Source organism: Malania oleifera, chromosome 6 (genome assembly GCF_029873635.1).
Source record: "Malania oleifera isolate guangnan ecotype guangnan chromosome 6, ASM2987363v1, whole genome shotgun sequence".
NCBI lineage: Eukaryota > Viridiplantae > Streptophyta > Magnoliopsida > Santalales > Ximeniaceae > Malania > Malania oleifera.
In genome coordinates this window covers 11,216,718-11,240,549 of record NC_080422.1, presented here as the reverse complement: position 1 = coordinate 11,240,549, position 23,832 = coordinate 11,216,718, and the positions used below count along the sequence as shown (strand labels likewise).

The window sequence follows — 23,832 nt, the reverse complement described above, 5'->3', positions numbered from 1 at the left end:
CTACATCATTGACAAACCATGAGTATATAACTAATCAAAAAATATTAAATATCCAACTCCCCATTACTCCAAAATATACCCAACAGCCAATGAGACAACATGCAAGATCGAGCTGAGCCAATGCCAGGCCAACCTATTAAAATACTGCTAAAATAAAATAGTACAATGGATAGCTAGAGCCATGAAATTGCATAGTTTGTCAACATAGGCAAAGCCTATAGACCTGAAAAAGGCATGCCCGTGAATCCTGCCCAGCACATGGCCGAATACCATTCCACAATTCGTTTCTATCACCTATTCATTTATGTGGGGAGGAGAGAAAATGCAACAGCTCAAAGTCTGAAACCATCAGCTGTACATTGAATTTTAGTGTCTTTTGTTGGGAAGGGGAAATGGCAAGCAGGCTAAGAAAGGTGGGCAAAGAGGGTATAGAAGCAAGGGGGGTGAAATACAAAACAGTTATAGATAACTCATTAAACCCCAAACATCAGGTCCATGATTTTGGACACTACAGATTTTGCCGGGGAAGCGATGGCACTGGTAGACTGCCGAGCACTAGCGCTTCCATTTTGAAGGGAGTATGGACGAGGAGTGGCTCTCAGTGTATTGGGCTGTGAGCTTCTGGTGGATTGTGGAGGGGGGAAAGTCATGAATCCCTGATTATTAAGCCTTTCGTTCAGAGCCTCACGCTGCATTGGATCCAGTGGCTTCACACCTATAATGAGAACTCCATTAATTTGCATCCCATTCTTTCGCAGAGCCTTTTGAGCATCATATTGATTCTGCACCATCAAAATAAAAACAAACAAATAAACCCAATTTCACTGCAACAAATGTTTGCTGGAGCAAGCATAAATCATGCCCATTACAGAAAACCCAGAAGATAAGCTATTGATAATGAATATAAAAAAGTAAATAATTAACGTAGTGAGAACAAGCAGTTGGTCCATGTTCTTCCCCCATGAAATCTACATGTTTGACATCACATACACTAAACCTATGTTTGGAGAGGCCTTGAATTTGGAGTTGTATTAGATTTGAATAAGATGATATATAAAATTATACTGAAATTTGTCCAAATCCATCAAAATCCAAATCCAAGGCCTGAAATTCATGCTCCCAAACACTACCTAGTAGCACATGGCGGCTATGCCTATGATAAACAAAGAATTTCACTCTTCCTAGATCCATTGTGTTGATGTGCCCAATATTATACACATTCTCAACGCTGTATTACTGTGCCTTAGGCACTTAAAATCCAAAATATGAGTTTTGGAGAAATAATTTCCAGGAAAATGGCATGGCCATGAAGCCATGTCCTACCATATGATAATTTTAACACTAACACTGGTCCCAATTTTTTTCTTTTTGTCAAGCAGAAAGACTGGGTCAGGCTGAGCATCTAATCCCTCAACCAAAGTCTAGCATTCATTAAACAGGTGCAAACTTCACATTAGACACTCTTTTAAGGGGAATGGCAACAAATCAGGAAAGATCTTTGGAATATATGAATTCCACAAGATCCCACTAGAGAATTCAGTTGCAAATGAAACAAGTTCCGCTTTCATTCGCACTTTAAATGGAATGTAAAGGATTTCCACCATAGTTTCAGCAAGAATGCAAAAGGAAAGAAGAGACAAATAGATGCCGGAAGGCACATTTGTAGGGTGCATTGAAAAAGCAACGGAAGCATAAGTCCAAGAAGAACCCAAGCTATATTTCAAGGAGAAAAGCAAAAAATGAAGAGGTGCTACAATATATAATACCATTGACTACAGCTTGGATCTAACAGACACAATTTTCATTAGGAGAAAAGTGGTCAGCTAGACTTCCTCGAATGCTTGATCCCTAGGCACCTCCTTCATAATTGGTTAAAGGAAGAGAGGAACCAAGACATCATCTCAATAAAATGTGTTTTCTCAACATTTTGACATGCGTTATATACACATTTTACCTGGAAACGTAGCTGCAATGTCATACACCAGAAAAAAGAGATTGAATAAAGGATAAAACAATGAGATATAAATGATTAATGATTAAAACAAAGAGAAGCATGAACAAATTAAACCTGAAAATACATGAAAGCAAAGTTACCTGATACAAAATGTGCATCCAATTAGCGTCTCTAGGACCGGGTACATGTTTTAATATCATTCCACATTTTTCAAACTCTCGCAAAACCAAGTTAGTATCCCCAGGAGAAAATCTGGAAACACAGAATGAAGATTGGAATCAGAGGTCTTTCTAGAAGGGCATAAATAAAATATACTAATAAAATGTTTTGAAACAATTAACAGTATAAGTTTACTTCATACAAACAAAACATAAAATCAAAGATTACCCCAAAAGACTTGAACATAATTTTATGGAGTGTAAGCCCCAACTAAAGTGCAGAGAGACAGAATCCAAATGCTGAAAATCCCTCCAAACTCATGCCTCAAAAGTGTGTGGTGCTACTTGAGCATGCTACACACAACTGGAAGCTCCTTTATCAAATATATATTTTCTTATTACCGTTTCTAGTTTTGACTAACATAAACAACAGCACACTCTGGTTGTATATGTTTGTAATTATTTCTCTTTGATTTCTGATTGTGTTTGTTATGTTGTAGGACATCATCGATATATTTTTGGACATCTCAGTCTCCCTCCACACTTCAGCAGCTCAGTCAGCTTTTGCCTCCTACTCAAAATTCTCCCTAAAAATCCTTCCCCAATTTTAGAAATGTACAAGGCCAGTTAAGTTTTTTTCCTTTTGTTTCTATTTTAAAAACCAGGAGAAGTGCAGAATACACATTCACTGTGCAGTTTCTAAAAACTATTCTTTAATGTTATTGAGAACATTCTATTTTCAGGACATGCTAAACTGTTGATTTTCAAATTTTCAAGAAAGGGGTCTATCAACGACTCCAAAAGTGCTTTCCAAATTTATGCTTTTCCATTTTAAAATGCTAAAAAAAAAAATTTTTAAATAACTTTGAAAAGTGAAAACAGTCCAGTGTCTCCCACAAAGAAAAAACAAGAGATATAAACTAAATATATGAGCATAGAATTGTTATTTGTTAACTGCACATGAAGATCACAACTACAGATTCAGTTCTCTTTCTTTTTATCAAGACTCAGGTACAGTAATGTAGCATCCATTTGGTACTTCAACTTGGCGGGCCTCCCTATATAGTTCTCAGCATTTCCAATCTGATTCATAACATTACTCTCTATGTTATCATGATTTAGAATTCGAATATACTCGTCTCCAATGCCTATCTATTTGATCCATGAGCAACATGCTATTAATTCAATTCTCATTGCCACTCAATAAATTGGCTGCAAAGTAGTCAGCTGAAAATTGCCAGGTTGATCCAAATCCTACTTTCAAAGATTTGAGTTGTTCCAGATTAAAAAATTCAGAAAGCATCCTTAAGACTTCAAGATTTGAAAATTTCAATTGACAGAGAACCACCAAAGGAGAACTTTAGGATGTTTATATTGTAGCAAATATCTTTATTTTAGTTTGGGAACATGGTTATTTCATAAATTTGGTTAATTTAGATTTATTTTATGTATTTTAATTACTGTGTTATTTTGTAATTATACATCTTAGTTGTAATGTTGGAGTCAGGGGAGGATCCACTCTTTGCCGAGTGTGGGCTATCGCCCCCAGACAGTTTACAAAAGCCCTTTTGAGTATATAGAAAACCAGCATTAAAGTAGGGGGATTTGGGTAATTGCATCCTTACCTTCCATATACATGGGGTCTAGGATTGAATAGAGAAACTTCTAGAGCTATTCCAAAATTTTATTACAAAAAAGAAAAAAAAAGAAAAAAAAGAGGAGAATGCTGAGCGCTTTACACTCCCAAATGGAACCTCTCTCTGCCTCTCCTCGACTCCCTCACCATCAGCGCCTCTCTTACTCCATCACTGCCAAAGCCAAACGCAGCAGCCAGCACCTCCATCTGGCATCAAGGGTCCCAAGCTGTCCATCCAGCAGCCACCATCCACCCAGATGCAGCCAGCGCAGGCCCACAGCAGTCCATGCCAACTCAGTGCCTCTGCCGGCCTCACGCATAATCCTCAATCCAGCTTCTGAATTCCAACTCTCCTCATGTGGTGACACCAGATCTACTCTGGGGCAAGGCTCTCCCAAATTCTAGAGTTTTGGCCCTCCGGATTTTCTTAATCTCCCAATTTCGGCCCTAGCCAAGATGATATAATTTATGAATTATGGCAACTTTAAGTAATATTATTTTTAAAACTTTGACAGCCTTGACTAGTTAGTTATTAGTTAATAATCCTAATTTGAGGCAAATACTACATGGCTACATTGTTAAATTTGTTGTTCTTTGTGATATTAATTAGATACATTTATGGGTAAATTCTCTATTTGAAATTATATTTCTAGATTTTTTTTAAAATTCTTAATTTGATGTGAGCTCTACATTGTCATTTTTTGCCATATTAATGTAATATTTTTGTGGGTCAATTCTCAGTTTGAAATCTAGAACTTTTAATTTCTTTTAAAAGCCCTAATTTGAAGAAAACCCTTACCTTACATTGTAATTTCTTGTCATATAAATCAATTTGATATTTTATGAGTAAATTCCTATTGTTTGAAACTAGTTTCTTAGAGTTATCTTAAAAGCCCAAATTTAGGTGAAGCCTACATTATTATTTCTTGCCAATTGTCATTAATATTTTTATGTTGTCCTATATTGTTATTTTTTGTCATATTAATCTTGATATTTTCTTGTTTGATACTAAATTCTAAGAGTTCTTTTAAAAGCCCAAATCTTACAATATTATTTGGGTTGAGTGATTATGATATTTGATAAGTAATAGATATGAAAATTATGTCATTTGAATAGGATATGGAAAGATATCTTAAAAGGATGAGACTAATAGAGAAACAACAATCTTTTCCTCAAGAAACAGGATATAGGGATATGATGAAAGAAATAGTGCAAAAGAAGATTCAATTGAGGTTAACTTGGATTTTTCAGCAGACCCAGGGTTAAGAAATAAAATTTCAAATTATCATCCAAATGATTGAGACAAGATTCAGAGAGCATACTCGCAAAAGGGAGACTTTCCAACCTCACCATCATGTTGTTTTCCCTCAAAAATTGATTAGGAAATAAATGCAAACGTTTTGTCTTTTTTGGTTTAATGATTTTGGAAATTGGTTAGAGTACTGCATTGCAAAAGATGTCACCTTTTGTCTATGTTGTTATCTTTTTAAGCTTGGCTTTGGGAAACGAGGGATGGGGATTCATTTGTTGGTGAAGGATTTAGTAATTGGAACCAGAAAGAAAGATTCACCACTCATACCGGAGGTGGTCCAAGCAGTGTTCATAATCAAGCTTGGAAGAAATGCCAAGATTTGATGAATCAAAGTCAACACATCAAAGTTGCTTTGTTTAAGCAATCAAACCAGGATCAATGCATATATCAAGCACATCTAATGGCGCATCAGTTTGTTGCATTTGCTCCCTATCACACCAAGGATTGGCTCTTCGTGTTCATGATGAATCTGAGAGTTCTATTAATCAATGAAATTTCCTTGAACTTCCCAAATTTCTAGCTGATCGCAATGAAGCAATAAAAATTGTCATTTTACAAAATGCTCCTGGCAATCATAAACTGATTGCACCTGCTGTCTAGAAAGATATTGTAAATGCAGTTGCAATTGAGCAAATGGCCATTGCATTGCAGTATGTGATTAAAACAGGAATTGTTGTTGAGCACTTCCTTGGAATTGAACATGTAAAGGACACCAGCACTCTATCACTTAAAGCAAGAGCAGAATCATTGTTGTGTTAAAAATGGTTAAAGTATATCAAGGATACGTGAACAAGGTTATGATTGTGCTAGCAATATGCAAGGTGAACTTTATGGTCTCAAAATTTTGATTTTGAGAGAGAATCCCCCTAACTTCCATGTCCATTGTTTTGCTCATCAACTCCAACTCACACTTGTTGCCACTGCAAAGAATCACCTTGATGTTGCTTCACTTTCCCACGTCATTGCTATTTTTCTGAATGTTGTTGGAGGCTCGTGTAAATGGCACAACATCCCTCAAGAGAAGCAACTTGCTAATATTAGTGAAGCATTGGGAAATGGAGAAATTCTGAGTGGGAGAGGCTTCAATCAAGGGTCAAGTTTTAAACAACCTGGCAATACACATTGGAGATCCCATTATGGTTCAATAATGAACTTAATTCTCATGTTTTCTTCAATGATGGGTGTTCTTGAGATTATCATGGAAAATGGATCTTCTTTTGAACAAAAGGAAGCTCGTGGCTAGTTAAACTCAACGCAATCATTTGATTTTGCAATCACCTTTATCAAGAAAGTGCTGAGAATCACTAACGAATTATCACAATCTTTGCAAAGAAAAGACCAAGATATCATCAATGCCATGAACTTGGTTAAAATGTAGTAACCCGACAAAAAAAAAAAAAAAAAAAAAAGAAGAAGATATTTTGGAGAAGATATTTTGAGATATTTATATATAAATATCTTGGAGGAGATATTTATTTAGATTACTTAAGGGCTAAGTAAAGATTTATTCTATAAATTCTCTTATCCTCTCTCATTCTCTCTCTCTCTCTCTCTCTCTCTCTCTCTCTCTCAAGGATTTATTCTATAAATTCTCTTATTCTCTTTCATTCTCTCTCTCTCTCTCTCTCTCTCTCTCATTTTCTCTCTCTCTCTCTAAGATCCTTCGCCGTTCGTCATCCGTTTCCAAAAACGGAGGGTACTGCGTGGATCAGAAGAGAAAACTCTACACTTTTAGTGGATCGGATCGTCGTTTCGGAGAGTTTCGGGTTTTCCCAAGAATCGAGGTAGGAATCTGATCCTAATTTTGATTGGATATTTGGATAGCAGTAGAAAACATAGTAAGGTTATGTTCTGTGGTTTTAGGTTTTCGGGATCTTGAGTTGTCGTTTTGGACCGTTTTCGTACGAAGTTTCATTTTGAATATAAGGTAAGGGGAACTTGATTACAACAGCTATTTTGGAAAACTAAACCGCTAAAAAACTAGTTTATGTTATTATGTATGATTTAAATGCTTATTTGTGAAATTCTACAGCGTAGAAATGCCGATTTGACGATTTCACGGTTTTTGGTAAAAACGAGGATTTCGACGTATGATCTCCAAATTTTACAAACATCGTTATTTGTGTTTATACTATAGTAGGAGAGGCTCGATTCCTTTATTTATTTAGTTAAACTATGTATATTGAATTTCTATCATTTAGCGGGTTTTTGTATTAAACTTGTGTGATATATGTTGAAATGAAAATGAATGTATTTTCTATACTACTGATATAGAATATGGGAATGAAATTTCAATTTGTTATACTGACAATGTGATAAACAGAGGCTGGTGATACACCGAGCCGCATCAGTAAACAAAGAGGGGTAAACCAGGTGCAAAGACGCCGATTTGAACCCGCTGGAATTATTTCTATACTATTGATATAGATTATGGGAGATAAAATCATATTTGTATAAATTGAATTTATGATACACGGAACCACAGCTTGAGAGTCCCGGGAGGGTTGAAAAATACTTTCTTTGCAGAGTTGAAATAAACTACTGTTATATGATACGGCACGATATCGTAGCTAGATGTACACGTGCAACCACACGTACTAAACGATGTGGGTACCAAGATGGTCGGCTAGCAGGGTGAAACCATTGGCTGATATTGGGCCAATGGAGGCAGTCGGATCGTATGTAGGTACTCGGCAGTGTCTGCACGAACAGGGCATTGGACGAGTACCAGTGCACAACCCGAGCCACGGGGTAAAACTGGTTATAGGGATATTTTGCTGTTGGTCATCTGATAAATCATTAAATGGTCGAAAGACAGATGTGGGAATTTTGTAATATGAATAATGATATACCTGATGCATTACTGTATTGAAAATATTTGATTTATATTCCAGATGTTGAATGAAAATATGCATGTATGCAGTCACACACTGTTGTAACTCCTTCTTCCTTACTGAGAGGTGTCTCACCCTATCTTACAACCTTTGTTTTCAGGTCCATCCGTGCGTCGGTCCTAGTAGATAAAAGGACTAGGGAGGTTATTTTGGTTAGCTTACGTAAGCATCTAAATTTTTGTACTAAACTTGATGAAAGTCCTTTTTGGAGGGTTGTAATATGACGATTACTCTAAGTGCGAATGTATGTAAATTATGGATGCATTAGTGAACTCTGGTATAAGGCTAGTAGTAATCCCAATGGATGTTTATGTTTTTCCGCGACATTTACATCATGATTATGTATGTTTTACACCTGTATGTCCCTGTTTAGGACGGGTTGTTTCCATATCTTGAACAGGTATAGGTATTTGATGTATGTGAGTGACACCTGAGTCCGTGTAAAGGGCCGGGTCGTTACAGTTGGTATCAGAGCCCGTAGCCAGTCGGAAGTATGATTTGATTCATGCTGCCTGGTTAGGGATATGTGCTAAACTAAGAAGTTGCTAGTTGTTACAGTCTAGAATATACCAGGGTATAGGACATGGATATGACCTTGAGTTTTGTTTTGTATACCTGGAGATGAAAACAATTGGCAGACTTCTGTGTTTTTCTGGATCATTCGAAGGGTTCAGAAAATCATGGCAATCTATTGATGGTGTTGTTTCCAAGTGGAAGAGCAGAACTTGAGTTAGAATGATGATGTTAAATTAATGGAGTACATCGATATTCAGGATGTGGATTTAAGGAACTGAGTCTATAGTATGATAGTGTTAGTTGATGCTTAGGCTATTACCTTCTAATGAATTCTCGTAAATGTTTTCAGGATGGAATCCAGGGATATCACTGCCAATATAGGTGGCAGTAGTAGTGAGGGTGCCGGCCCCGAGGCTGGTAACGACTCTACTAGTGTGTTACGTGAATTCGCACAGCAGCTTATGGCTGAGGTAGTGCGTACGAATAGAGGGCAGGATCGTCCTATGACTGAGTTGGGTTGCTCTATTGAGCAGTTCACCAGATTGAAGCCCTCTGCTTTTGTGGGCGGTACAGATCCAGTTCGTGCTGAGAATTGGATCCAGGAGATCGAGAAGATCTTAGGTGTGTTAAACTGCACTGAAAAGCAGAAAGTCACCTTCGCCACGTTCAAGTTGGCAGGGGAGGCTGAGAGATGGTGGGGGTCAGTAAAGCAGATGGAGGAGCACCGACCGATACCGATAGTGTTGACATGGGCCCGATTCAAAGAGCTCTTCTTTGAACGTTATTTTCCGGCCACAATGAGAAATGCGAAAATGGAGGAATTTATGAATTTGACGCAGGGTTCACTGACAGTGCAGCAGTACGCTGCCAAGTTCCAGGAGCTGTCTCGATTTGCTCCATTCGTGATTCCTAATGAAGCAAAGAAGGCTTGGAAGTTTCAGAGGGGTCTGAGGAGCGAGATCCGTAAGCAGACAGCGATTCTGCAGTTGCAGGATTTTGCTACGTTGGTTGATAAAGCCACGGTAGCAGAGGAGTATTTACTAGAGGATGCAGAGGTTCAGGTTACGAAGAAGAGGCCAGCGCCTCCTAATTATTCATCTGGGGCAGGACAGAGTAAATGGAAGAAAAATAGTGGTGGCACGTCCCAAAATGCCGCAAGTGTTCCACATTGCTCTTTATGTGGTAAGAAACACCAGGGGTAGTGTTGGTTGTCTACGGGAGCCTGTATGCGGTGTGGTAGACAAGGACATCAGATGAGAGACTGTCCGAGGCAGAGGAATGATGGAGTCACACAGAAGCAATACAAAGGGAATGCTCCAACACAGCGTGGCGGTCAACAGGGGGGTACTGCCCAGGCTAGGGTATATTCTCTGACTCCTGGTGACGCTGAGAACGCTGGTGACGTGGTCACAGGTACTATTTATGTGTTTTTTCATGAAGCTATAGTACTTTTTTATTCTGGAGCTACGCATTCTTTTATTTCCCGTAATTTTGTTAAATTATGTGGTTTGGAGGTGCAACTGTTGGATTATGAACTGGTAGTGACTACGCCGTCTGGGTCTGCAGTCGGGTGTAGTAAGTTAGTCCATAACTTCCCTGTGGAAATTCAGGGAAAAATACTACCAGTTAACCTAGTGGTCTATGACATGCATGGTTTTGATATCATCCTTGGGATGGACTGGTTGTCGGCCAGTTGTGCTAGTATTGATTGCCGCAGGCGAGAGGAGTTGTTTAAACCACCAGGGGAGCAGGAATTCAAATTCCAGGGGTCGTGTGTGCGTTCTACACCACGAATCCTTTCAGCTTTTCAAGCTAGGAGGCTACTCCTAGATGGCTTCCAAGGGTATCTGGCGTTTGTGAAAGATACGCCGGTTGAAGAAAATAAGTTGGAAACAATTGCTGTAGTGTGCGAGTTCCCTGACGTGTTTCCAAAGGACTTGCCAGGGTTACCTCCGGACAGGGAAGTGGAATTCGCGATAGAGCTAGTTCCAGGTACGGCGCCGATATCGAAAGCTCCGTATCGTATGGCTCCAGCTGAATTGAAAGAACTGAAGGAACAACTTCAGGAGCTCCTAGACAAGGGGTACATTCGTCCTAGTATTTCTCCTTGGGGAGTGCCCGTTTTGTTTGTTAAGAAGAAGGATAGGTCGATGAGGATATGCATCGACTACAGAGAACTGAACAAGGTGACGGTAAAGAATAAATATCCGCTACCTCGAATCGATGATCTGTTTGACCAGCTTCAAGGCACGCAGATCTACTCTAAGATTGATCTACGATCTGGGTATCACCAGCTGAAGGTGAAAGTGGAAGACATTCCTAAGACGGCATTTCGAACTCGGTATGGCCATTATGAATTTATGGTTATGCCTTTTGGTTTGACTAATGCACCTACAGCGTTTATGGATTTGATGAACAGGGTCTTTCACGAATATTTAGACCGGTTCGTCGTGGTATTTATCGACGACATCCTAGTGTATTCTAGGAGCGCTGCAGAGCATGAGGGGCATTTGAGGCTTGTCTTGCAAATGCTTAGGAATAAGAAATTGTATGCTAAATTGAAGAAGTGTGAGTTCTGGCTAGAGCAGATTGCATTTCTTGGTCACGTTGTGTCCAAGGAAGGTGTATCCGTGGACCCGAGTAAGATTGAAGCAGTAGTGAACTGGGTGAGACCGAAGAATGTTCAGGAAGTAAGAAGCTTTTTAGGTCTTGCAGGTTACTACCGTCGTTTTGTAGAAGGGTTCTCCAGTTTAGCAGGTCCTTTGACGCGACTCACGAGGAAGAACGTGAGGTACGTTTGGACTGAGGAATGTGAGTTGAGTTTCCAGGAGCTGAAACGGCGACTGGTTACTGCTCCAATCCTGACCATTCCTTCAGGGGATGGTGGATTCGTTATTTATAGTGACGCCTCTAAGAAGGGTCTTGGTTGTGTTCTAATGCAGCAGAGCAGAGTAATTGCTTACGCTTCTCGGCAACTTAAAGAGTACGAAAAGAACTACCCGACACATGATATGGAATTAGCAACGGTAGTATTTGCATTAAAAATTTGGAGGCATTACTTGTATGGTGAAAAGTGCGAGATTTTTACTGACCATAAAAGTCTTAAATACTTTTTCACCCAGAAGGAGCTGAACATGAGACAACGCAGGTGGCTAGAGTTGATTAAAGACTACGACTGTGTTATTAGCTATCACCCAGGAAAGGCTAATGTGGTAGCTGATGCTCTGAGTCGGAAGTCTGTTGATGCGTCTGTTTCAGCGATTAGAGTTCAGCACCAAATTTGTATGGACTTGGAAAGGTTGGGCTTGGAAGTGGTAGAAGAAAATCATCAGGCTGTCCTTGCCAGCTTGGTGGTGCAACCGACCTTACAAGAGAGGATCCGTGTAGCGCAAAAAGAGGATCGAAAGTTAGTTGAGGTTATAGAAGGAGTTCGGAATGGTTTAAAGCCAGACTTCAGTATTTCTGGTGATGGGATACTGAGATTCCGCAGCAGGGTTTGCGTTCCGAATGATGCCGTGATTAAACGGGTTATTCTAGAGGAGGCACACCGTTCGCTCTACACTGTACATCCTGGTAGTACGAAAATGTACCGGAATTTGAGGGAATCTTTCTGGTGGTCTAATATGAAAAGAGAGATCGCCCGATTTGTAGAACAGTGCCTGACATGTCAGCAGATTAAAGCAAAACATCAGAAGCCGGCAGGACCACTTCAACCACTCGACGTCCCTGAGTGGAAGTGGGAACATGTCTCAATGGATTTTGTGACGGGTTTACCTGCGGCGATGCATGGGCAGAATGCCATATGAGTTATAGTAGATCGGTTGACGAAGACTGCACACTTCATTCCAATCAGAGTCAGCTACTCTCTGAATAAGCTGGCAGAACTTTATGTGCAGGAGGTGGTACGACTCCATGGTATTCCTATATCTATTGTTTCAGATCGAGATCCGCGTTTTACATCTCGTTTCTGGAAAAGTTTACAGGATGCCTTGGGATCGCGATTGATGTTCAGTACGTCTTTTCACCCACAAACGGATGGACAGTCGGAGAGAACTATTCAAACATTAGAAGATATGTTGCGGGCTTGTATACTAGATTTTGGTAATATTTGGATACGATATCTACCGCTTGTTGAATTTGCATATAACAACAGTTACCAGGCGAGCATAGAGATGGCACCTTATGAGGCTTTGTACGGTCATCGGTGTCGATCTCCATTGTACTGGGATCAGGTAGGTGAGCGGCAGATACTAGGTCCAGAACTGATTCAGCAGACCTCTGCAAAGGTCGCATTGATCAGGGAAAAAATTAAAGCAGCTCAGAGTCGACAAAAGAATTATGCTGATACTCGTCGGCGAGAGTTGGAATTTGAAATAGGAGATATGGTATTCTTGAGAATCGCTCCGATGAAAGGGGTGATGAGATTCGGGAAGAAGGGGAAGCTAAGTCCTCGGTATGTCGGGCCTTTTGAAATCCTTGAAAGGATAGGTTCGGTTGCTTATCGAGTGGCTTTACCTCCAGCATTATCCCGAGTTCATGATGTATTTCACGTGTCTGTACTGAGGAAGTATATACCAGATCCATCACATGTACTGAGTTACGAACCTCTAGAGATCAATGAGACTTTATCATATGAGGAGGTACCAGTACTGATATTAGGTCGGAAAGTTCAGCAGTTACGGACTAGGGAAATACCGCTAGTGAATGTATTATGGCGTAACCATACAGTGGAGGAAGCTTCATGGGAGTTAGAGTCAGAAATACGCCAGAAGTTCCCGCAGTTATTTTCGGAAGGTATGTAATTATGTATAGTAGTATAGGTGGTATGGTCTTCGGGAGAGTTTTGTGTGTGTAATCTTCCGAAGCATCACATTGTAACCACGGTATTCCTCCGCCATAAGCGAGGGTAGATAATAACTTCGCACCGGAGCTGCTTTGAGGGTGGCTGCCGACTCTTCTGTAGGTCTCTGATGTAAGGTAGAGTACATTTGGTATCAGTTGGTGAATTTCGGGGACGAAATTCTTATAAGGAGGGGAGATTGTAGTAACCCGACACAAAAAAAAAAAAAAAAAACAAGAAGAAGATATTTTGGAGAAGATATTTTGAGATATTTATATATAAATATCTTGGAGGAGATATTTATTTAGATTACTTAAGGGCTAAGTAAAGATTTATTCTATAAATTCTCTTATCCTCTCTCATTCTCTCATTCTCTCTCTCTCTCTCTCTCTCTCTCTCTCTCTCTCAAGGATTTATTCTATAAATTCTCTTATTCTCTTTCATTCTCTCTCTCTCTCTCTCTCTCTCTCTCTCATTTTCTCTCTCTCTCTCTAAGATCCTTCGCCGTTCGTCATCCGTTTCCAAAAACGGAGGGTACTGCGTGGATCAGAAGAGAAAACTCTACACTTTTAGTGGATCGGATCGTCGTTTCGGAGAGTTTCGGGTTTTCCCAAGAATCGAGGTAGGAATCTGATCCTAATTTTGATTGGATATTTGGATAGCAGTAGAAAACATAGTAAGGTTATGTTCTGTGGTTTTAGGTTTTCGGGATCTTGAGTTGTCGTTTTGGACCGTTTTCGTACGAAGTTTCATTTTGAATATAAGGTAAGGGGAACTTGATTACAACAGCTATTTTGGAAAACTAAACCGCTAAAAAACTAGTTTATGTTATTATGTATGATTTAAATGCTTATTTGTGAAATTCTACAGCGTAGAAATGCCGATTTGACGATTTCACGGTTTTTGGTAAAAACGAGGATTTCGACGTATGATCTCCAAATTTTACAAACATCGTTATTTGTGTTTATACTATAGTAGGAGAGGCTCGATTCCTTTATTTATTTAGTTAAACTATGTATATTGAATTTCTATCATTTAGCGGGTTTTTGTATTAAACTTGTGTGATATATGTTGAAATGAAAATGAATGTATTTTCTATACTACTGATATAGAATATGGGAATGAAATTTCAATTTGTTATACTGACAATGTGATAAACAGAGGCTGGTGATACACCGAGCCGCATCAGTAAACAAAGAGGGGTAAACCAGGTGCAAAGACGCCGATTTGAACCCGCTGGAATTATTTCTATACTATTGATATAGATTATGGGAGATAAAATCATATTTGTATAAATTGAATTTATGATACACGGAACCACAGCTTGAGAGTCCCGGGAGGGTTGAAAAATACTTTCTTTGCAGAGTTGAAATAAACTACTGTTATATGATACGGCACGATATCGTAGCTAGATGTACACGTGCAACCACACGTACTAAACGATGTGGGTACCAAGATGGTCGGCTAGCAGGGTGAAACCATTGGCTGATATTGGGCCAATGGAGGCAGTCGGATCGTATGTAGGTACTCGGCAGTGTCTGCACGAACAGGGCATTGGACGAGTACCAGTGCACAACCCGAGCCACGGGGTAAAACTGGTTATAGGGATATTTTGCTGTTGGTCATCTGATAAATCATTAAATGGTCGAAAGACAGATGTGGGAATTTTGTAATATGAATAATGATATACCTGATGCATTACTGTATTGAAAATATTTGATTTATATTCCAGATGTTGAATGAAAATATGCATGTATGCAGTCACACACTGTTGTAACTCCTTCTTCCTTACTGAGAGGTGTCTCACCCTATCTTACAACCTTTGTTTTCAGGTCCATCCGTGCGTCGGTCCTAGTAGATAAAAGGACTAGGGAGGTTATTTTGGTTAGCTTACGTAAGCATCTAAATTTTTGTACTAAACTTGATGAAAGTCCTTTTTGGAGGGTTGTAATATGACGATTACTCTAAGTGCGAATGTATGTAAATTATGGATGCATTAGTGAACTCTGGTATAAGGCTAGTAGTAATCCCAATGGATGTTTATGTTTTTCCGCGACATTTACATCATGATTATGTATGTTTTACACCTGTATGTCCCTGTTTAGGACGGGTTGTTTCCATATCTTGAACAGGTATAGGTATTTGATGTATGTGAGTGACACCTGAGTCCGTGTAAAGGGCCGGGTCGTTACATAAAATCTCTAAGAATCAACTACAAATGTTTAGAGATAAAGGGTGGGAACCTTTGTTAGATAAAATATCCTTACTCCCAACATACATGGAATATTTGCTATCATTGGCAAGCACAACATAAAACTCAACAAGTTGCAACCCAGTATCACTATCGTGTTGAGTTATTTTATAATGTTGTGGATATGTAACTTCAGGAGCTTAATAATCGCTTTACTGAGGTAAATACTAAGTTACTTCTTTGTGAGGCATTTCTTAGTCTGATAATGCTTTTTTTTTTTTTTGCTTTTAATAAGCAAAATTTGATTCGCCTTCCTTATTTTTACCCCCCTTAATTTTCTTCGATGGACATCATGGCACTTGATACTGAACTTGATACTTTGCACTAATTTTTTTAACTCAAGGGATTGGTAGCCTTGCAAAAAGGTTGATGAGACAAGAAAAGACATTGTTTATCCATTAGTTTACTTGCTTGTTTAGCACTGATTTTTCCTGTTGCTACTGCAAGCATGGAGAGGAAATTTTTTGAAAGGAAACTTGTGAAGAAACGACTGCATAATTGAATGAGAGATTATTGGATGAATGACTTAATTTTTTTTCAAAAAAAAATTGATGCATAACGCGCCAGCCATATCCCCTATAAAACAGCAAATATGTCACAGTTCCATATTACTGCCCTATCCTTCTCTCAAATCCTGTGAAAGAAATGGCTCACAAGTCATCCATCGAATGAGGACATTCTCAGCTCTTTCCCATAATACCAAAAGCTTATACTAGATAGATTCTCTCACAATGCAAAAGAAGATGAGAAGCAGTCTCAAAATTCTTGCAACAAAGCACACATACATAGGAAGAGAGAGCCTTCAAAGGCCTCCTGATTTGCAGAAAGTTATTAGTATTTATTTTATTAAGCACAACCAATCAAGTGAAAGCCTAAATTTTTGGGGGAGCCTCAGCCTTCCAAATAACTGAATAGTGGAAATGAAGAATTGAACCGGATCAAGAAATCAAAAAAATATTTGCAAGAATATACTGCTGACTAACCTGAAGACAAAGAGCGTATATCCCTCCCCGAAGAAAAGTTAGTCTCATTCTATAAGGATAACAAAAATGACAATTCCACCATCTCCCAATCATTGTGAGGTCTCCTAGAATGGAGATTCAGGAAGCCAAAGGACTACTCAAAACATCTACAAAGAAAGGTACAACTCTATTTTGCTCAAAGCACAAACAAAAGAGATGAGGGAAAGAAGTTGAAAAAGAAGCATTCCCTAGCCAAGGACCTTTTCAAAAACAAATATGTGACCCATCCCCACCTCAAGTTTAGTATGAGGGGTGAATGAAGGATGAAAAATCTAAGAAATGGATTTCCATGGACTCTACAAAGAACATCTTAAATTAACATTTTATCCAACCCATTCTGCGCCAACCCAAACATACCTTTTATTACTCTATGCCAAAGGGAGGATTCTTCATTAGGGAAGCGCCATAACCATTTAGCTACAGGGGTGTATGTTTGATCTGAGTGACCTTTGAACAGAGACTATGTCTAAACCAGTTCACTAAATAAGCCCAATTAGACATCGGAGCGTTTAGTGGTAGCTCTCAATTTTCCTAAAATTCCTCTGACAGAATCAAACATGCAAATATGTCTAATTCAAATTCAAAGGTCTCTTTTCCAGTTGTATCCCTTATGAAAAATGAAAATGACAAAAATCTCAATATTCAAGTGATTAAAATTAAAATAATAAATCTTAATTTTGTAAAATAATAAATAATATTATTTTTATTTTAATTATTAATTAAATATATGATAAGTATTATTTATATTAAATTAAAAATTTTAGTTTACGTAATTACTCCTTAATTTTATCAAATATTTATACTCTTAAGCTTTGAGAAAGTTAAAATTGAAAAACAACACATATTCATATATTAGATATCAAATAGTTAAAATAATTCAAATTTTAGATCAGTGGGCAACTTAAGTTCAATTCAGAACTAGTTTACAAAATCATACTTGAATTTAGTGTTCAACGCTTAAGACTTAATTTTACCAAACGCGCCTAAAAGAACAATGTGTTTAGACACCAACTTACCTATACCCTGCCCGTCCTTTTTAGACCTACAAACCTCTTCCTAGCTAATTAACTAATCACTATGACCCACCACACCAAATCACAAAATAGTCTCCTATAATTATCTCAAGCATGCTAGCAATTCTCACACGAATCTTAAGAACAAACAGGAAATATAGTGGAATGCTAGAAAGACAAGCTTGAATCAGGGTTATTCTTCGCATAAGAGAGAAAAGAGCCCCTTTCCAACCATCTAATCTCTTCATCAACCTTTCCACTACTAGATTCCGAAAATCGGCTGCTTCCCGATTACCCCCTAACCCCAAGGTAAGTCAAAGGTCAATCCAAAATGCCAAACCCCACTTCAATCACCCACTCCTGACACGCTCCACGAGCACATTCAAGGCTACTAAACAGTTATGTTTTAGTTGTCATGTTGGAGTAAAATACTTTCTTTGTAATCTATCAAACAGTTATCATATTTGAACCCAAATTTCCTGTTCAGTTTCTCTCTCCTCTCCCTCTGTTCTGTTCTATTCTCCGCAGTCCAGCAACCACTTTTCTTCTTTTCTTTTTTCTTCTCCTCCTCCTCTTCTCTTTTTCTTTCCAATTATCTCCCATAATTCTCTCCCTTTCTCTCTCTTTATCATTTGGGTCAAAGGAACAAAGAATGTTAGCAATCAACTAAATATGCGAAAAAACAACTTGGAATTCAAGTATGTGTTTGAACATAATTGGTAAAATACTTGGACAAAATAAATCAAGTGGGGACCAACGACCAAGGTTTTCTTCTATAACATGGTAAAAAGTAGTTGATAGGATTGTTGAAGAGGGGCTATCTTACGGTCAATGAAAGAAAAATGAACAACAGATAAGCTTAATATTATTGTTAAACAAGATAAACTGAAGCAACTGCCTCTGTTTTCCTATGATGAAGAAAAGGTTTTTTTGTATACAATTTTATATTCCAAATCATGTGGGGACCAGCAACCAAGGTTTTCTTCTATCACTTGGTCAAGAGTAGTTGATAGGATTGTTGAAGAGGGGCTAGCTTACGGTCAATGAAACAAAAATGAACAGTTGAAAAGATTAATATTATTGCTAAACAAGATAAACAGAAGCCACTGCCTTTGTTTTCCTAGGTTGAAGACTTGAAGCAAAGGCCTTGTTGTATGCAATGTTTTATTCCAAAAACACAGTTCCCAAATTATGATAAGTGGAGAGATTTTAACCTACTCCCTCCACAACTTATACCTTCCAACTAAAAGAAGAGAGAGAGAGAGGGAGTGAAATTCTAAGTGTTTTGGAGTGATTTAGGGGATATTTATGTAGAGAATTGTCTATTATTGAGAGAGATTATTTTAGGAGACTGTTTCCATCTTTAGCATACCCAATTGTATTTTAAGTATAATGTATCAGCTTGTACAAATTTTTCATTCAAGAAATACAGAAAACCTATTCTGATTTCATGGTATCAGAGCTAGGGTTTCTATAATCCTAGTTAACGATGGCAGAAGGAGCTGTCAACAACAGAGGGTCGAACACCTTTGACACTCTCGACGGCAAGATTGAAGCCACCTCTACCTTGAATTCGAATGGGCTAGACAGCTCGTCATTCCCACTTTCGGTGGAGAGACTGAGAAAGAATTTCCATGAATGGGCTTAGTCAATCAAACTCGTAATTGAAAGCAAAGGAAAGTTAGGCTACCTTACCGGCGAGAAGAAGAAACCCGACTCAATCGACGCAGCAGCTATGCAGAAGTGGAAGTTCGAGGACTCCATGGTGACTGCGTTGCTGGTGAACTCTAAGAAACCTCCAATCGGCAAGACCTATCTGTTCCTACCATTGGTGAAGGACGTCTGGGATGCGGTTCGAGAGACATACTCAGACGTTGAAAGCTAATCTAAAATCTTTGAGATAAAAACTCGACTATGGCAAATGCGGCAAGGAGAAAGAGAAGTCACAGACTACTATATGGAGATGACGAATCTCTGACAAGAACTCAACTTGAGCATTGAGGAAGAATGGGAATGCCCTAGAGACAGTGCCTGAAACAAGAAATGACTCGAAAATGAACAAGTCTTCAAATTTTTGGCAGAACTTAACCGAGACTTGGACGAGGTGCGAAGGAAGATTCTCAATTGACGTCCTCTGCCTTCAACTCGGGAAGTTTTCATGGAGGTGAGGTGAGAGGAGAACCGGCCTAAAGTGATGTTGAAGGAGTCGATTCTGATCGAAAATAATGGGCCCAAAGTGTCTGCCCTCATTTCAAGAGGAACTCCTGCTGGGACAAGCCAAAAAACGCAGAAAGGAAGACCCTAGTGTGAGCACTACCGCAAGTCGGGCCACTCAAAAGATAATTGCTGAGAAATACAAGGGAAGCCCGCAAATTGGAAGCCAAGACAGAATCCCAAAAATCATGGCTACCAAGTTGCTATTGATAACCTAGCCAAGATACCACAAGGTGAGAAAAATAATAATACCACTCAAGTGGCGCATTCAATCCGAAACAGTTGGAGCAACTTTATAAAATTTTCTCTATCATTCAAGCATCAGGTCAATCTTCCACACGTATTTCGTCTGGTTTTTCAGCCTACCAAGGTAATTTTTTGACAGCCTTAAATACCATCTCTTATTACAAATCACCATGGATAATTGATTCTGGTGCCTCTCATCATATGATCGATTCGGGCTTCCACTTCTGCATAGTTGCAGCGTCGGTTGAGTCGAGCTTCTTCTTCTTGCTGGTAAGGTAGTCTAACTTTCCTTTGCCGTCAATCATGAGTTTGATTGACTGAGCCCATTCACGGAAATTATTTACGTTCAGTCTCTCCATCGAGAGTGGGAAGGACGAGTTGTCTAGTCCATTCGAATTCCAGGTGGAGGTGGCTTCAGTCTTGCCGTTGAGAGCTTTAGAGGTGCTCGACCCTCTGCTATTGATGGCTCCTTCTGCCATCGTTAACTAAATATAGAAATCCTAACTCTGATACCATGAAATCAGAATAGGTTTTTTGCATTTCTTGAATGAAAAATTTGTACAAGCCGACACATTATACTTATAATACAATTAGGTATGCTACAGATGGAAACAATCTCCTAAAATAATCTCTCTCAATAATAGACAATTCTTTGCATAAATATCCCCTAAATCACTCCAAAACACTCATAATTGCTATAGGGAAAGGTCTTCCAAAACAATAAATGAGTGAAAGTTGATCAGCCAAACAACATAATCTCACAAGAAATACTGAGATACCAACAAAATAATACAGAATCCAATGGTAACAATCAATTTCTCAATAACATGAGATTTGGAAGTAACCAAGACTACTTTTCATCATATTTATTCCAAGAAGATAGGAGCAATGGACATCAATACACAAAAAAGAAATGCCTGATCCTACAAATACAAAAAAGCAAGGGGAAGATTTCTCAAAACAATGTCGTATGTTGTTTGCAAATAATATTGTTTTGATTGATGAAAGTAGGAGTGAAGTAGAATCTGTGCTAGAATTATGGGAAGAAGCTTTAACGTCTAGAGGTTTTAGGATAAGAAGAAATAAGACATAATATATGCAATGTAATTTCAACCAAGGTAGGAGAAACATTCAAAAAAAAAAACAATTAAACTTGATGGCAAGAAATTAATAGCACTAGTAGATTCGGTACCTTAGATCTAGCGTGCAAACACAAGGTGAAATTGTAGAGGATGTAATACATAGAATTAAAGCACATTAGCTAAAATGGAGGAGTGCTTCGGGAGTGTTGTGTGATCGAAGAATATCCTTAAAGTTAAAAGAAAAGTTTTATAGGACGGCTATAAGACCAACCATGCTTTATGAAGCAAAATGTTGCGCAACTAAGAAACAGAATATCCAGAAAGTAAAAATTTCCTAAATGCAAAATTAAGGTGGATAAGTGGTACAACATTAAAGGATAAATTAAGGAACTAACATATTCAAAATAATTTAAGCATAGCACTGAGTGAAGATAAGATAAGAGAGGGGCAACTTAAATAGTTTGGACATTTGAAATGTAGACCAATAATGCACCAATTAGTTACTATTATGGGTAATACTAAAAGGAGTTAGGATAAACCTAAAATAATATGGAATGTGATAATATGGAACAATTCAATATTAGATGGTTTTAAGCTAACAAAGAAAATTGCTCTTAATCGTGCGACTTGGCAAAAAAATATTCACGTAGCCAACCCTACCTAGTAAGACTTGGGGTTTGGTTTAGCCAACCCTACGTTTTTGGTCTTAAGGTTTGGTTTGTTGTTGTTCAACAAATTAGTTTGTCCTCAATTTCACGATGCATAAACTACAATTCCAAAATAGTACACTCAAAAGAAGTAATAAGAAGAATAGCAAGATCAAAAGCAATGCAACAAAACAATGTCCCACTATCAACAAGGAATCTCTACAATTTTAAAGTCAAAAATTTATCAATAAACCACGAAAAAATATGGGCACTACCACAAAAAAATCAAATCCAACCACTAACTAGGTCATAGCATTTGAAAATGCATTCCATCACTAGAATAAATTCATTGAAAAACAAAATAATGGTGTATTAAAAAACAAAAAAAAATGAAATTAAATGTACTAATAATGAAGGAAATTATAAGAAAAAGATGGGTAACCTTTCTCTTTGAGAAAAATGCTACACAAAACAGAAATAGGATCATTGGAAAGCTATGCAGGAATTTTTTTTCATCTCCATTGGATATCTAAATGCCGATTAACTGAAAAGCTTAAATTTTTGTAGGAGTCAGAATAATAAAGGACATGTCATAAAAAATAGGAATATTAAGAAAAGTATGAGCGGCCTAGTTCATCCAGCATGATTGATGTTACAATCTTCAAAAAATCAAAAATAAATTACCATGCATTGTTCTCATGATGTAGCACCAACAGCAACCCGTAATGATTACTTTCCAGGTACAGTATCTCAACCAAAACTATGAAGCAAAAATTAAAATAAAACAAGCAAATACGAACAGAACGGTGGCAATAGATAAGTAGAAGATAAATCAAGAGGGTACCCATAAACAGTGACCCATTCTTGCTCATCAAGATTCCCCGCAGGTGGCAAGCTATTCCGCTGCAACTCCGGCCTAGCAACTTCCCGTGGAGGTGGAAGTGTGATTAAAGCACCTGGCTGAACCACACCCTCGACAGGTGACCCCTTTCCCTTATCATCTTGATCCCCGCCGCTCTTTGCAGGTGACCACCAACTCGAACTCGGCGAGACTTGTTGATTTTGCTGCCCACTCATTGCAGCATAAGAAGTACTAGCTTCAGATTTGCTCTTTGCTGGTGTTGAAAAATCGCGACTTGAACCATAGGCTGGGGATTTCGACTCTGATTTTATTTCTGGGGACACGGGATAATCTGGTATTCCAGATTCCGGAGAGAAATCTGATCGATCCTCCAATGTAAAAACAGGAGGGGGCGGAAGATCCGAGCTCGCAAAATTCTCCCGCCATAGAGCAGAAACAGCTGCTGCTTGACCTGGACTAGTGAATTTCCCTCTCCGAGCAGAAACAGGTGTTGCTAAATCTTGAAAAAACAAGGACTGCCTCCCGGACTTTGAAGTCCTCTGTACTGTGGTGCTCATTATTTTGATGATTGATTCTGCATATCAACAGAAAAAATCACCATTTCGTACCCATAAAATTTTCCTTATCACTCCGTCCCCCTTTCCCAAAAACCAAACGAAGATTAAAGTAATTTCCAAATGTCGCTCTACACATATCGGCACATAAACTGGAAAATTGTCGCAGAAACGCTCGAGAGAGAGAGAGAGAGAGAGAGAGTATACCTGTATGGAGCTGAACAGAGGACAGAGGATCCAAACACGAAGAAATCGGAACACTTCAAAATCAAATTGAAACCCTAGAATCCGATCCGAATTTTTAAAAAAGAATGGGTATGCGCATACTGTGAGCGAAATGACGTAAATACACATCAATTCTCCATAGGGCCCGGGGACATTTGTGACGATGTATAGGGGTAATTTTGTCATTAGGCAAAATTCAAAATTTTCCAACGAGCCTCTGCTGTCCAAATTCGGCGGTTCCTAAATTTGATGGATTTGTCATTGTTAGAAATGGAAATTTTATATGAAATTTTATTACATTTTGTTTAAATTCAGCCAATTTTAAAACTTAAAATTTATATTCCTAAATATAACATTAATAATTTTCTATAACTTAGTGGGTTTAATTTATTGAGAGGAAGGGGAA

The 23,832-nt window shown here is 38.4% G+C and overlaps 1 protein-coding gene across 1 annotated transcript; it reads right to left on the bottom strand.

Annotated features, from left to right (window-relative positions):
- Window positions 1-113: 113 nt before the first annotated feature.
- LOC131157153 (nuclear pore complex protein NUP35) lies at window positions 114-23,564 on the bottom strand. The gene is made up of 4 exons (XM_058111071.1): window positions 23,409-23,564; window positions 22,630-23,221; window positions 2,095-2,206; window positions 114-782 (listed from the first exon to the last, which is right to left on the bottom strand). Exons 2-4 carry the CDS (start codon window positions 23,202-23,204, stop codon window positions 474-476), a joined length of 996 nt encoding a protein of 331 aa, XP_057967054.1. The 5' UTR covers window positions 23,205-23,221; window positions 23,409-23,564; the 3' UTR covers window positions 114-473.
- Between the last annotated feature and the right edge of the window lie 268 nt (window positions 23,565-23,832).

Bases quoted from the DNA above. Each gene is read 5' to 3' on its own strand.
- LOC131157153 (XM_058111071.1), bottom strand. From the start codon at position 23,204: ATGAGCACCACAGTACAGAGGACTTCAAAGTCCGGGAGGCAGTCCTTG. The intron at 2,207-22,629 runs GTACCCTCTTGA...CTGTGTTTCCAG, and splicing joins GAATGGGTCACTGTTTATGG to ATTTTCTCCTGGGGATACTA. The intron at 783-2,094 runs GTAACTTTGCTT...TTGATGGTGCAG, and splicing joins GGATGCACATTTTGTATCAG to AATCAATATGATGCTCAAAA.